The 15,591-nt window shown below is 43.7% G+C and overlaps 1 protein-coding gene across 1 annotated transcript in view; it reads right to left on the bottom strand.

Annotated features, from left to right (window-relative positions):
- Positions 1-6,839: 6,839 nt before the first annotated feature.
- The window catches only part of MARCHF11 (membrane associated ring-CH-type finger 11), a 91,912-nt gene continuing 83,160 nt past the window's right edge, over positions 6,840-15,591 (bottom strand). The window contains exon 5 of the mRNA XM_068234586.1: positions 6,840-7,349. Within this exon, the coding sequence (XP_068090687.1) occupies positions 7,024-7,349 (326 nt within the window). The 3' untranslated portion in view covers positions 6,840-7,023. The remainder of the gene's footprint in view (positions 7,350-15,591) is intronic.

Raw genomic sequence — 15,591 nt, 5'->3', positions numbered from 1 at the left:
GGGGCGATCGAGAAAAAAGATTGAAACGTGAAGAAGTCCTATTGATTCTACGGACCAATGCAATGGGCCCTTTAGGCCTAAATGACTACACGGATCTTTCTTGTTTTTTGGACCCCTAGACTGAATGTCTCTTTTTAACCTTAGAATGCCAATTAGAGTTATTACATCTCCTTTGACCTATTTCCCCTATATTTAAACTTATCTGATGCTGGTGCAGTGGCTGTCCATTTCTAGCTCCCCATACCCCTCCCTACCTCTCTAAGAGATTGGATTGACCCCTCGTTTGACCCCTTATGGGGTCAATTCATCGGGCAACCAATCTTGTCAATGATTTTAATCAACTCCGTTCTTTAGTCTAGGTAGATTTAGTGACACACTGTCACTTATCACGACACAGTCGCCCACTACTGGGGCGACAGTTCCGCTGCAGGGACAGCACTTAACGATGTGGAATTAGGGCACTATACATGTTCACCATGCTAAACGTCACTCCCACTTTTTCTTGCTACCTGTTTTTATGCCTTTCATCCTCATTTCCCACTATTCTACCCTGAAACCACATCGGAGGTGCTTTCTCATTTTTTAGCACTAGATGGTGCCAGACCGGCCCAACTAGCACCACAGGCGCGTGACTAAGCGTAATGCACGCTACACTGATCAACTGATTCAGTGTATCCACGCTGCCATCACGTCAGACGTTGCTGGTGCGCTATGCGCTCCAGCCGTCTGTAGACTTGAGAAGGAAGTTTAGGGGCGGAGCCGAGAAGCGGGACGTCACCGCTGTGCGCGCCTGGTTACAAATACCGGCAATCCGTCTCCCCCGCCTTTGCAGCCTCCGTAGATGCGCAGACGTGCGCGAAACGGCCGTCAGGCTTAACCTCACCCGGCACCCACCGCACCACAAGGTATCCCACCTGATATGCTATGAATTTGTAACACAGCTACAGCAACCTGAATTTTCGTATGCTTTTTGTACTGTATTCACCATATTTATTAAATATAGCTTACAGCAGTGCCGGTATCCATTTGCTTTGCCTCCTCTGCCACCTGGTAGAAATCCTAAAGGTACTCATTGGACTTTGGGCCCCTTAGCGTACTTAGGGTGTAAAAAAAAGTGCCACACATGTGGTACCGCCGTACTCAGGAGAAGTAGTATAATGCGTTTTGGGGTGTATTTTTACACATACCCATGCTAAGTGGGAGAAATATCTCTGTAAATGACAATTGTTTGATTTTTTTTACACACAATTGTCCATTTACATAGAAATTTCTCCCACCCAGCATGGGTATGTGTCAAAATACACCCCAAAACACATTATACTACTTTTCCTGAGTACGGCGGTACCACATGTGTGACACTTTTTTGCAGCCTAGGTGCGCTAAGGGGCCCAATGTCCTATTCACAGGTCATTTTGAGGCATTTGTTTTCTAGACTACTCCTCGCGGTTTAGGGCCCCTAAAATGCAAGGGCAGTATAGGAACCCCACAAGTGACCCCATTTTAGAAAGAAGACACCCCAAGGTATTCCGTTAGGTGTATGGCGAGTTCATAGAAGATTTTATTTTTTGTCACAAGTTAGTGAAAAATGACACTTTGTGAAAAAAAAACAATAAAAATCAATTTCCGCTAACTTTTGACAAAAAATAAAATCTTCTATGAACTCGTCATACACCTAACAGAATACCTTGGGGTGTCTTTTTTTTCTAAAATGGGGTCACTTGTGGGGTTTCATATACCGCCCTGGCATTTTACAGGCCCAAAACCGTGAGTAGTCTGGAAACCAAATGTCTCAAAATGACTGTTCAGGGGTATAAGCATCTGCAAATTTTGATGACAGGTGGTCTATGAGGGGGCGAATTTTGTGGAACCGGTCATAAGCAGGGTGGCCTTTTAGATGACAGGTTGTATTGGGCCTGATCTGATGGATAGGAGTGCTAGGGGGGTGACAGGAGGTGATTGATGGGTGTCTCAGGGGGTGGTTAGAGGGGAAAATAGATGCAATCAATGCACTGGGGAGGGTGATCGGAAGGGGGTCTGAGGGGGATCTGAGGGTTTGGCCGAGTGATCAGGAGCCCACACGGGGCAAATTGAGGCCTGATCTGATGGGTAGGTGTGCTAGGGGGTGACAGGAGGTGATTGATGGGTGTCTCAAGGTGTGATTAGAGGGGGGAATAGATGCAAGCAATGCACTGGCGAGGTGATCAGGGCTGGGGTCTGAGGGCATTCTGAGGGTGTGGGCGGGTGATTGAGTGCCCTAGGGGCAGATAGGGGTCTAATCTGATAGGTAGCAGTGACAGGGGGTGATTGATGGGTAATTAGTGGGTGTTTAGGGTAGAGAACAGATGTAAATACTGCACTTGGGAGGTGATCGGACGTCGGATCTGCGGGCGATCTATTGGTGTGGGTGGGTGATCAGATTGCCCGCAAGGGGCAGGTTAGGGGCTGATTGATGGGTGGCAGTGACAGCGGGTGATTGATGGGCGGCAGTGACAGGGGGTGATTGATGGGTGGCAGTGACAGGGGGTGATTGATGGGTGATTGATAGGTGATTGACAGGTAATCAGTGGGTTATTACAGGGGAGAACAGATGTAAATATTGCACTGGCGAATTGATAAGGGGGGGTCTGAGGGCAATCTGAGCGTGTAGGCGGGCGATTGGGTGCCCGCAAGGGGCAGATTAGGGTCTGATCTGATGGGTAACAGTGACAGGTGGTGATAGGGGGTGATTGATGGGTGATTGATGGGTAATTAGTGGGTGTTTAGAGGAGAGAATAGATGGAAACACTGCGCTTGGGTGGTGATCTGATGTCGGATCTGCGGGCGATCTATTGGTGTGGGTGGGTGATCAGTTTGCCCGCAAGGGGCAGGTTAGGGGCTGATTGTTGGGTGGCAGTGACAGGGGGTGATTGATGGGTGATAGGTGATTGGCAGGTGATTGACAGGTGATCAGTGGGTTATTACAGGGAAGGCCAGATGTAATTAATGCACTGGCGAATTTATAAGGGGGGGGGGGGTCTGAGGGCAATCTGAGCGTGTGGGCGGGTGATTGGGTGCCCGCAAGGGGCAGATTAGGGTCTGATCTGATAGGTAACAGTGACGGTTGGTGATAGGGGGTGATTGATGGGTGATTGATGGGTAATTAGTGGGTGTTTAGAGAAGATAACAGATGTAAACAATACATTTGGGAGGTAATCTGACGGCGGGTTTGCGGGCGATCCAATGGTGTGGGTGGGTGATCAGATTGCCCGCAAGGGGCAGGTTAGGGGCTGATTGATGGGTGGCAGTGACAGGGGGTGACAGGGGGTGATTGATGGGTGATAGGTGATTGGCAGGTGATTGACAGGTGATCAGTGGGTTATTACAGGGAAGAACAGATGTAATTAATGCACTGGTGAATTGATAAGGGGGGGTCAGAGGGCAATCTGAGCGTGTAGGCGGGTGATTGGGTGCCCGCAAGGGGCAGATTAGGGTCTGATCTGATAGGTAAAAGTGACAGGTGGTGATAGGGGGTGATTGATGGGTGATTGATGGGTAATTAGTGGGTGTTTAGAGGAGAGAATAGATGTAAACAATGGATTTGGGAGGTGATCTGATGTCGGATCTGCGGGCGATCTATTGGTGTGGGTGGGTGATCAGATTGCCCGCAAGGGGCAGGTTAGGGGCTGATTGATGGGTGGCAGTGACAGGGGGTGATTGACGGGTGATTGACAGGTGATCAGGGGGGATAGATGCATACAGTACATGGGGGGGGGGGGGGGGGTCTGGGGGGGGGGGGTCTGGGGAGAATCTGAGGGGTGGGGGGGGTGATCAGGAGGGAGCGGGGGGCAGGGGGGGATAAAGAAAAAATAGCGTTGACAGATAGTGACAGGGAGTGATTGATGGGTGATTAGGGGGGTGATTGGGTGCAAACAGGGGTCTGGGGGGTGGGCAGGGGGGGGTCTGATGGGTGCTGTGGGCGATCTGGGGCAGGGGGGGGGGGGGGAATCAGTGTGCTTGGTGCAGACTAGGGTGGCTGCAGCCTGCCCTGGTGGTCCCTCGGACATTGGGACCACCAGGGCAGGAGGCAGCCTGTATAATACACTTTGTAAACATTACAAAGTGTATTATACACTTTGTATGCGGCGATCGTCGGGTTAACATCCCGCCGGCGCTTCCGTATGGCCGGCGGGATGTTGCGGCGGGTGAGCAGCGCCAGGCGGAATCGGAGGATCGCGTCACGGATGACGCGATAGCTCCGCCCATGCCCATACAAGGACCGCCGCCAATTGTCAATACGGCGGTCCTTGCGGCGTCCACTTCCCGGCCGCCAATTGTATATACGGCGGTCGGGAAGTGGTTAAATGCAGATACTGTGCTGTCATATACAGGTAGAAAACAAGCCTTGCCGCTGCATGCCCACACAGAACTAGGATTAGATTTCTGCTGAGAGCTGAACTGAGAGGGGCATGGAGGCTGCCATATTTACTTCCTTTTAAACAATACACGGGTTTTGAAATAGTAGGATATATTTGAATTCTGTGTCACATGCTGACATCATCTGCTTATCTGAGATTCTACATTGAAAAACGTTCTTACTGTGGGGTACCCGAACATATGGGACCCCCAATCTGAGTGTTTTAACCTTTCTACCCTTTTAACATCTTTGGCCTCGATTCATAAAGCATTCCCGCATTCGGAAATGCTGAAAACTGCTCACTTTACCGACCACACAGCAAAATCTGTATTCATAAAGGCTTTTTCCGCATGAAAAGCCGACATTCGCGAGCAGAGTGATCAATCACCGCCTTGCGCGGTGATTATCATAGCAAAAGTAACAAGTAGTCAATTCATAAAGATTAGAGGTAGCGGTATGCGGACGGGTATTACCGCTACCTCTGATGTGGCGAGAAGCGTGCGGAATACATTGCACTGAATGGGACAGACCTCCCAAGCAGCTGCAGAGAGAACACCGCACGGAGGGATTCCGCCTGCTTCTCCTGTTTCCGCATGTCTCCTGACAGCCTAACGCCTGCCTACAGCGGAATATCTCCGCACGCCTGTCACAACTAGCAAAATTTTTATGAATTACCACCCTGAAGGCGGAAATACCGACAGCGGTGTTTCCCCGCTCGACGTTACCTTCCCGACAGCACTTTTATGAATCGAGGCCTATGTTATTACCTTGAGAATAATTGGCAAATTTAATTAGACTACAGTTAGATCTTTTGTTGTTTATTTATTCCCTCACCCAATTTTGACGACATACAGTACCTCGAGAGTATTTTCCATCTACTGCCCACAGAGTGTTATTCATCTGCTATTTCTGGGATTACTCTGGTTTCCATTGATGTTTGTCACGTACCTGGAGTAATGCCCGTCCTGCTGTGGATTTACACCTCACACTTTGACACAACCTTATAATTGTAAGGCTTGGTGGTGTATTCTCCACAGTCAGCATGCAACGCATGAGCTGGTGTGGAGGAGGTACACACACCAGCACAAGGAAACAGGCTATCCCTAGTATAGTGGAGGGGAGGACTGACTCCAATAGGAGATTGTGGCGCACAGAGCCGGTGCAGATCTGACAGCCACAAACAATGCTTTCGTTATAACGTCTCAGCGCAAAGTAGCGCTGAGCGCATAAACCAGAACTGAGGAGATCAGGACAGGTAGACAGAATGAACGCTTGCTAGCTAGCGGCTACTTAGCGACAGCAAGCGTCCAAAACAAGACAGACTGGAATGAGGCAGCCAATGCGATTGCAGCGATGGCGTGCCTCACAAAGACAGGACAGGATAGTCAGGAAATAGCAGGATCAAGATAGATGAACGTAACACAGACAAATATACAATAAGTATGTTTTCCTAGCGTATTACAATTACAGCTATCAATGAAACTATTTGTAACGTCTGACTAACATATGTATATATCGGCAATGAACCGATATATGACATAAGCAGGAACGCTGACTAGGACTGGAGTAATACAGGGAACAGGACTCAGAAGGATTCGCTATCTCTTCGCAGAGATGAACGCAATCCACAAACAGTAACAGAACAGGATTCAGAAGGATTCGTTATCTCTTCGCAGAGATGAACGCAATCCACAAACAGTAACAGAACAGGATTCAGAAGGATTCGTTATCTCTTCGCAGAGATGAACGCAATCCACAAACAGTAACAGAACAGGATTCAGAAGGATTCGTTATCTCTTCGCAGAGATGAACGCAATCCACAAACGGTAACAGGACAGGATTCAGAAGGATTCGTTATCTCCTCGCAGAGATGAACGCAATCCACGAACAGGACCAGGAGCAGGATACTAGCTCAGCACGGGTGCTCACGATACGCGCAAACTACCAAAACGTGCTGGAAAGCTGACTAACTGCACACAGGGTATAAACAGTTCGTGTACGTATACATCAGCGACACTGATGTATCAACGTAACACGAATACAAGGAAAATAATAAACGTGCTGGTATGCATATAAATGGGCAATGAACCAATATATGATGCAAAACCAGCAAAGTATCTTTTAGAACAAGAAACACGATCGGGGGCTGAAGCGACAGCAAGACAGGCTTAAACTGAAGCTATGAAAACCCGAGGAGTCCTGCAGGAAGCAGATCTTTATACTGAGGTCATCCAATGGGAGCAGACATGCAGATTCCCACACAGGTGAATGATAATCAGTCACAAGCTGACAGCAGGGAAAGGCAGACAAAGCTATGCAGCTTGCATGGAAAGAGATCAGAACTGCCTGAGCTGCAGCACTACTACTTCCAGCAACACCTGCTGCAGCAGCGATCATTACAATAATATAATAATATTATAATAATAATATAAGACTGCAAACAATATTTTGTTTCTGAAAAGTGGATTTAATATAACAGCTCCTATTAAAAAAGACTTAAGTTAAAAAAATGTTTTAATATATATTTAAATACTTTAAAAGTGCTTTGGGTTCATCGCACCAACATTCAAAAATACTGTCCACATGTGGAGGAATGTTTATTGTCTTTTCAGAAAAGCCCTTTCCCCACCTCATACTGAAGTCACTCTCATTACAACCTCGCCAGAATTATTGTCTTCTATGGAGTCCTCTGGTGGAGTTCTCATTCGACTGAACAAATGCAGCAAGACATATCCACATTGTAGTCGTGGAGAGCTTAGCTGAGTCGGGTGAACTAAGGTCCGGGGGCGGAATGCAGTCAATGGTAACCATAATGTCCTACTGGTTGAAGGCACTGCACGACTGCTCTCTTCTATGTCGGTGGCTTTGTCGTAGTTCAGTACATCCCAATCCAGGTTCACTGCTCTCCATCTTCTGAAGACCTTATACACAGCAGCTCCTTCATGGATGATCAAACCTAAAGATCATAGAGAATATATGATGTAAGGTATGTGAATTTCATTTCCTAAGGAATTTGTAAAATATGCTGTCAAAACAATAATCACCCTATTTCAATTCAAAGGTTTTGTGTACTAGGACATAATAGAAAATACCTGGTACTTTGCAGCTCTTAGAATTTGGTAAATACAACTTCAGATGAACACAAACAACATATGACACATTACACATTGTTATTATCTATTTAATAAAGACTAAGTCAACATACAGAGGAAGTAAAAATTTATAAGTACACCCTTACCAATTACATAGGAATTAAGAGGGTAAGTAACAGTCATGTGACGTTAATGCTGGGGTACACAATGAGATTTTTCAGCAGATTTACTGTCGCATCAATTTTCCGATTGATTTACCGATCGTTTTTCTGATAAATTTACATTCACTTCTATGAGAAATCGATCAAAAAAATGATCAAAAATCAGATCGGACCTGTTGGAAATTATCTATCCAACCATCTATCTGCCAAAAAATCTTATGGTGTATTCCCAGCATAATTTAAAGCACCTCTATAAAAGGTGACCACCTCTATAAAAGCAGAGGTTTTTGGTACATTTGCTGGTCTGGGGCATTCTGGTGTGTGGTAACACAATGCCAAGGAGGAGAAACATCACTAATGATATTAAAGAAGCAATTGTTGTTGCCTATCAATCTATGAAGACGTATAAGACCATTTCCAAACAATCTGAAGTACCTGTACATCATTCTACTGTGAGAAAAAACATTGAATGTGCCCATACAGCAGATGATGTATGGGCAGGTCTGGTATATCACTTTATATTTGTATCAGAGTGAAATGCACCATCATTTATTTTTTTCTGTTGATGCATGCTGTCACTTAAAATGCTCAAACACTTATCAATTTTCCTGGCAGATTCAAACAGAGTTATTGGATCTGTAAGGGATTGATTAATAAAAAGAATTCCTTCTTTTGATTGATTACCAGTTGTTTTTTAACTAAAATGATCAATGTGATCAGATGGAAGATTTAGGTAGATCAGGGGCAGGGCAGGAGCGTCAGTCAACTTGTGGTGTTGCACTGTATGGAACAGTAGGGCTGTGTTCCCACTTGAGCGGAGAATGGGCATTTTTTGTCCGTTCTCTGTTTATCACTAAATGGACAGTGAACGGCTCCTATTTTATAAATAGGAGCCGTTCTGAGGTGTCACTCTACAACGGATCCGTGGCATCCATTGCGGTAAGTGGGCTGCACTTCTGAACAGTCTGCGATAATCCCATATAGCCTATGGGGGTAACTCATCTACCTCGGGCTACAGCCGGACCATCAGATAGGACATTACACTGTCCACTCCCGCTGATCCAGCACAAGAGGGGACCGAGTGACAGCAGTACAGATAAAACTAAATGTAAAGTGGATTTTACGCTTAGACAAATGCACATTTCATATATATGTATACACACATAGTTTGAATGTTACAATGTTTTCTTTAAGCTATTCTGAAATGACTCTTGCCTATTTTCTTTTTATTGTTATTGTCATTGCATCCTTTCTGAGATGCCTGGCTTTAAAAATGTGTTTAATACAGTGTAAAGTGGGAAAGGCCTGCTTGTTTACCCAGGCTTGTTATTCCCCTCGGCGGTGGCTGTTTATTGATGCTTTCTGAATGAAATGTAAATGTTACTTGAATGGCCTGCAGTAACTCATGTCCTTCCCATGATTTTCTCTTGCCCAGTATTGTAATTGCTAATGATAATCTAAGAGATTTAATGATGTATGTATTGCTGTGGAAATGTCAATAAATGTTGCACATCGTCTTTCCAGACTAAGCTCTAATTAATGATATGAGTGTATGATGAAGCAAATGTGACTTGTAAATACATATTTGTGCATGTGTCATCGACTGCTATAACCCCAGGCTTCATACAGAAACACACAGCCTCATCCACTGTAATGGGAGAAAAGATATGACCATACATGCTCTATTAATAGGAAAAGACTGCCAAATGGTATTAACTACTATCATACCTATACACAATGAAGCGAAAACAGCTCAAACCTTAGGGATAGTCCTGACAAAAAAAAAATAAAGCCAGTTCCAAAGCCCAAAAGGATAAATATCCAAAAAGGATCTTAAAGAGGAACTATACTGATATCCAGAGCAATATATAGATAGATATAGAGCAATAGATATAGATATAAAACAGGATAATTAACGTAAAACTGAGTATCCTGAATAATTTACTGCATTCTACTATATTTCACCATGGTGTCGCTAATGAACCTGAGATGGGAAAAATCTTGTATTTATACTTATCTGGGGCTTCCTCCAGCCCCTGAGGACCCTGGGATGGGAGCATGGCAGGGGTGCGTGCATGGCTGAGCCACGCATGCGCAGAAGCCCAAAACTGGCGGCAACTGACCGGATTACCCGGAGTTGTAGCACCATAACAGAGGGGCCAAAGAGGATAGCGAGGGAGGCCCTGGAGCTCATGGGGCTGGAGGAAGTCTCAAGTAAGTATAAATAAGGCCCAGTGTACCATCCCAGGTACACTTTAAGTACTACTGCTTGTTTATAATTATTGATTTGATATTATTTATTACATTTAAAGAGACACTGAAGTGAAAAAAATATATGATATTATGATTTGTATGTGTAGTACAGCTAAGAAATAAAACATTAAGATCAGATACATCAGTCTAATTGTTTCCAGTACAGGAAGAGTTAAGAAACTCCAGTTGTTATCTCTATGCAAAAAAGCCATTTAACTCTACGACTTTCAAAGTCGTGGAGAGGGCTGTCTTCTGAATCTTATTATCTCAAGTGTTAGTGAACAATTTTCTTTTTCTCTGCCAGAGAGGTCATTAGTTCACAGACTGCTCTGAAAGAATCATTTTGAATGCTGAGTGTTGTGTAATCTGCACATATTATAGAATGATGCAATGTTAGAAAAAAAACACTATATACCTGAAAATAAAAATATGAGAATATTTGCTGCTAATCTTCTAGTAATTATTCATAGTACACAACCAATTCATTATATCATATATATTTTTTCGCTTCAGTGTCTCTTTAATTACATTATACATTTGCAAGTGCAAAGAGGATAACAGTTTGTAGACTCCCTTTGCAGGTGAAACTGAAAAACTGAATCAATTCAGGCAATAACCATAAAAGCCATAGTGACTGCAATGGGACCCTGGGGCAGGTGGGATCCCTGTTCATTCAGCCATAACATGCCCTTTTTATAGTGACATATTAACAAGTACACAAACAGAAAACAGAACCAAAAATACAACAGCTGCTGAGAGCAACCAATGTGGTTTTGGTTGCTAAATGAGACCAGGATTATGGGTACTCTAATCAACTGTTCCACTTTCATTCTTGACAAATCATGAATCCTGGCATACAGTAAATTCTTGAATATATACTCAATCAAGTATACACCAAGCCTTATATGTTTAACTGAGAGAACAGCAGAAGTGATTAATTCAACTAAAGACCGAGGGAACCTTTACTCCATCCCAATGACACGCTATTCCTTGACTGACCCTACTGCCAGGGTGGTTTCTGTCTCCAGTGCAGAGGGACCCCCCACCCACTGCAGCCACTGGTAGTACCCCGAAGATGCTCTGCTCTCTGCATCCCAGCACACAGGGGGGGGGGGGGGCAGTGACAGTGGCAGGGGGGTGTAATTCAAGTTGGAAACTAACGGACCTTTTGACATTCTAGTACTACTACCAAGAGTAAGTAAGAGTGGCCAAATGAGGAGGTTAACAGCCCTGCTGACAGATGAAGAGCTCTCATATAATTAAGAAAGGAAACCGTATTATTGGACTAATATTATATGTTCTAATCGCTATAGTTAAAGTAATAAAAAATTAGAAGCTTCCCAGATGAGAATGAGATGCTTATACAAAACGGTCCAATGGCTCATAAACCCTGGTGCAAGAGCATTGCTTACGGAATCATAAAAACCTAAGCTGAAGTACCCAACCATATGATTAGTAATCATGCACCTTGATTACCTTATCGATCCCAGTATGATTGTCATTTTGTATTTATGCCCATGCCCTGGGATATTTATAAATGATATTACTACGGTATGTTTCTTGAGTTATATTGCCATGACCAAAAGGTAGTCAAGTAGTGTAAATTGTGTCACTTTGTTTATGTAAGTATATCAATCTTCTCAGCTCCAAGTATTCTGTACTAAGCCACCATAATAGTAGGTAACATGAAAATGCAATACGTACTCAGACAAGGAGTCCTGCCCACATACTGCATGTCTTAGAAGCACAACGCATTCCATGCAGGACTCAACCCTCCAAGGATGTAATATCCAATGTTATGTTTTATTCCATAATAGCCGACATAAAAGTATACAAAAATGGCACGATGTTTCGGGCAGTGGCCCTTTCTCAAGTGCTTAAACTTCTGACATGATCATACAACATATATAGACATAAATAACACACCACACCCAAGGCATTGGGGGGCGGGCACATGCTTAAAAGATACTTAACCCTTTCCAGGGCACAGAGTGGCTATACCTGTCAAAGGAAACATCTGAGACTATAGTCTTCATTGAGGCCATTAGGTGATTGTGTCCCCAGTCGCTCCATCCAAAAAGTCTCTCGTCTGAGGAGGGTGTTCCTATGGGGCCTACCTTCCTGGAACTTAACCACCTCTAATATCTGCCACCTAAGCTGACTGACATTATGTCTATGCTCAAAGAAATGGCGTGCAAGGGGGGACACTCTATTGCTATCTAAATCACCTTCTCTAGCTTTCTTGAGTACCTGAATGTTACTCTTGTGCTCATTGAGCCTGGTTTTAACTTCCCTAGTGGATTGCCCCACATATCCTAGGCCACAAGGGCACTTGATGTAATATACCACACCCTTAGTATCACATGTGGCGTAGTCTTTTAATGAGATGGGGGCCCCTGTGCGTGGATGGCGTACTTCAGTCCCTTTAATGATATTATTACAATGTTGACAGTGTAAACATGGGAATGTCCCCACCTTGGGGGGCCCCAAAAATCGTTGAGTCAACCCTACGGATTTACCAATATCAGATCTCACAAGGTGGTCCCTAAGGGATTTACCTTTCCTGTAGACGTAGCATCTGAGGTATCACAATTAGATAGGGAAACATTAAGGGAGTATAGGGTGTCAGAGCAAGATCAAACTGATGAGGTGTATTTTATTACTACCTATTGTAGAGAATCAGCACTGTTAAGAGACGTAATGTTGAAGTTTTGGCCCGTGATTGAGACTGATCACCAAGTCGCTGCGATCTGTAGAGTGCCACCTAGATTTGTTTACAGGAAAGGTAAATCCCTTAGGGACCACCTTGTGAGATCTGATATTGGTAAATCCGTAGGGTTGACCCAACGATTTTTGGGGCCCCCCAAGGTGGGGACATTCCCATGTTTACACTGTCAACATTGTAATAATATCATTAAAGGGACTGAAGTACGCCATCCACGCACAGGGGCCCCCATCTCATTAAAAGACTACGCCACATGTGATACTAAGGGTGTGGTATATTACATCAAGTGCCCTTGTGGCCTAGGATATGTGGGGCAATCCACTGGGGACGTTAAAACCAGGCTCAATGAGCACATGAGTAACATTCAGGTACTCAAGAAAGCTAGAGAAGGTGATTTAGATAGAAATAGAGTGTCCCCCCTTGCACGCCTTTTCTTTGAGCATAGACATAATGTCAGTCAGCTTAGGTGGCAGATATTGGAGGTGGTTAAGTTCCAGGAAGGTAAGCCCCATAGGAACACCCTCCTCAGACGAGAGACTTTTTGGATGGAGCGACTGGGGACACAATCACCTAATGGTCTCAATGAAGACTATAGTCTCAGATGTTTCCTTTGACAGGTATAGCCACTCTGTGCCCTGGAAAGGGTTAAGTATCTTTTAAGCATGTGCCCGCCCCCCAATGCCTTGGGTGTGGTGTGTTATTTATGTCTATATATGTTGTATGATCATGTCAGAAGTTTAAGCACTTGAGAAAGGGCCACTGCCCGAAACGTTGTGCCATTTTTGTATACTTTTCTGTCCGCTATTATGGAATAAAACATAACATTGGATATTCCGTCCTTGGAGGGTTGAGTCCTGCATGGAATGTGTTGTGCTTCTAGGACTGTATACACTGAGAGGTGTGATGGACCCCTCATCCTAGTAGGACTCCCCAAAGAATTTGCATCAGAAAGTCTGAGGCTGGTGGACTATTGTTTTTCCATTTGGTCACATACTGCATGTATCATGTTAGAGGTCACAGTGGGGTAAAAACATTATTTTACAGTCTCTATCAGAAGTGCTGCAGCTTCCTATTCTACTTTCTTCATTGCGCTGTTTGAGTATTGCATTGCATGTGTTTCTACTGGTGACCAGTGAATGTCTCCATACACTATCTGGCAGTAAATTAATAAGGAGAGATGCTCACAACGTCTCTGAAAACTCAAAATGTAATCCGCCATTTCAGCAACATCACATCCAGCTTAGTTGCTTATGGTGTTACTGAAGGGTGGGATAAAATAATTCCTTTTACCAGACATTGGGCAGTTCTCTCCTGTGTAACGGGCTAACTGAAAGTTGGAGCTTCCTGGCAGTTGTTTGGTGGAAGTGGCTGGTGCTCTCTCCTTACAGCGCTTCAGTCCCAGGTGAATCTCAGCCAGGATAATATCTACATGGAGTTTACATCCCAGCAGAAAACATATATAAAAGTTAATTGGATTTTGTTAATTTCCGATTTAGAATAATATTAGCCAGTGACTCATCTAAGGAACATTAGAGCTCCTGTGGGACAGTTGGTGATATGATTTGTAAAACATACTCTGTAGAGCCTCCACAATATGTGTCATACAATAATAAATCTGTTTATTGTACTATTGCTACAAATCCCGTGGTGAACTCCATTTAACTAATTATGTAACTCTGGAAAACAACTGGCTGGGCAGGTAACGATAAAGGTTGGTCACATTAAAGAGGGTGGATACTTATGTAATCAGATATTTTGTGTTTACTTTGTAATCAGATATTTTGTGTTTTTAACTTATTAATGTGTTTAATCACTTGAGGACCACAGTCTTTCTACCCAATAAGGACCAGAGCCTTTTTCTCCATTCAGACCACTGCAACTTTCACGGTTTATTGCTCAGTCATACAACCTACCACCTAAATGAATTTTACCTCCTTTTCTTGTCACTAATACAGCTTTCTTTTGGTGCTATTTGATTGCTGCTGCGAGTTTTAGTTTTTATTATATTCATCAAAAAAAGACATGAATTTTGTCAAAAAAATGACTTTTTTAACTTTCTGTCCTGACATTTTTCAAATAAAGTAAAATTTCCTATACATTTGAGCGTGAAAGTTATTCTGCTACATGTCTTTGATAAAAAAAAAAAAAACATTCAGGCTAAGTTCACAGTGGGACGTTAAAGTCGCGCGTTAAAACAGCATTTAACGCAGAATAACTCACTGCAATGAAAAATCAATGCCCTGTTCACAGTGCACACGTTGCGTTGGTGTCTAACGCTGCACGTTAAGTAAAAGTACTGCATGCAGTGCGTTATACACGTTATTAGCTGCGTTGGACTGTTTGCACATGCTCAGTAATGACTTGGAAGCATACTTTTCATTGCCTGTATTTTTTACTGTATCTGCTGTATGCGACAGTAACGTTGCGTTTGCCACTTTTTGGGCGCGTTGCGTTGTAAGCTTGCGGTGCGACTTTAACGTGGCATGAAAACGCAACGTCCCACTGTGAATCTAGCCTCAGTGTTTATTTATTGGATTGGGTAAAAGTTATAGCGTTTACAAACTATGGTGCCAAAAGTAAATTTTCCCATTTTGAAGTATCTCTGACTTTTCTGACCACCTGTCATGTTTCATGAGGTGCTAAAACTCCAGGATAGTATAAATACCCCCCAAATGACCCCATTTTGGAAAGAAGACATCCCAAAGTATTCATTGAGAGGCATGGTGAGTTCATAGAAGATTTTATTTTTTGTCACAAGTTAGCGGAAAATGACACTTTGTGACAAAAAAAAAAGTTTCCATTCCTTCTAACTTGTGACAAAAAAAAATGAAATCTGCCACGGACTCACTATGCTCCTCTCTGAATACCTTGAAGGGTCTACTTTCCAAAATGGGGTCATTTGTGGGGTGTGTTTACTGTCCTGGCATTTTGGGGGGTGCTAAATTGTAAGCACCCCTGTAAAGCCTA

The sequence above is a fragment of the Hyperolius riggenbachi genome, chromosome 5 (assembly GCF_040937935.1).
Source record: "Hyperolius riggenbachi isolate aHypRig1 chromosome 5, aHypRig1.pri, whole genome shotgun sequence".
NCBI classification, from domain to species: Eukaryota; Metazoa; Chordata; class Amphibia; order Anura; family Hyperoliidae; genus Hyperolius; species Hyperolius riggenbachi.
The sequence above is the reverse complement of the archived record's forward strand: the minus strand, read 5'-3'. Positions and strand labels throughout refer to the sequence as shown.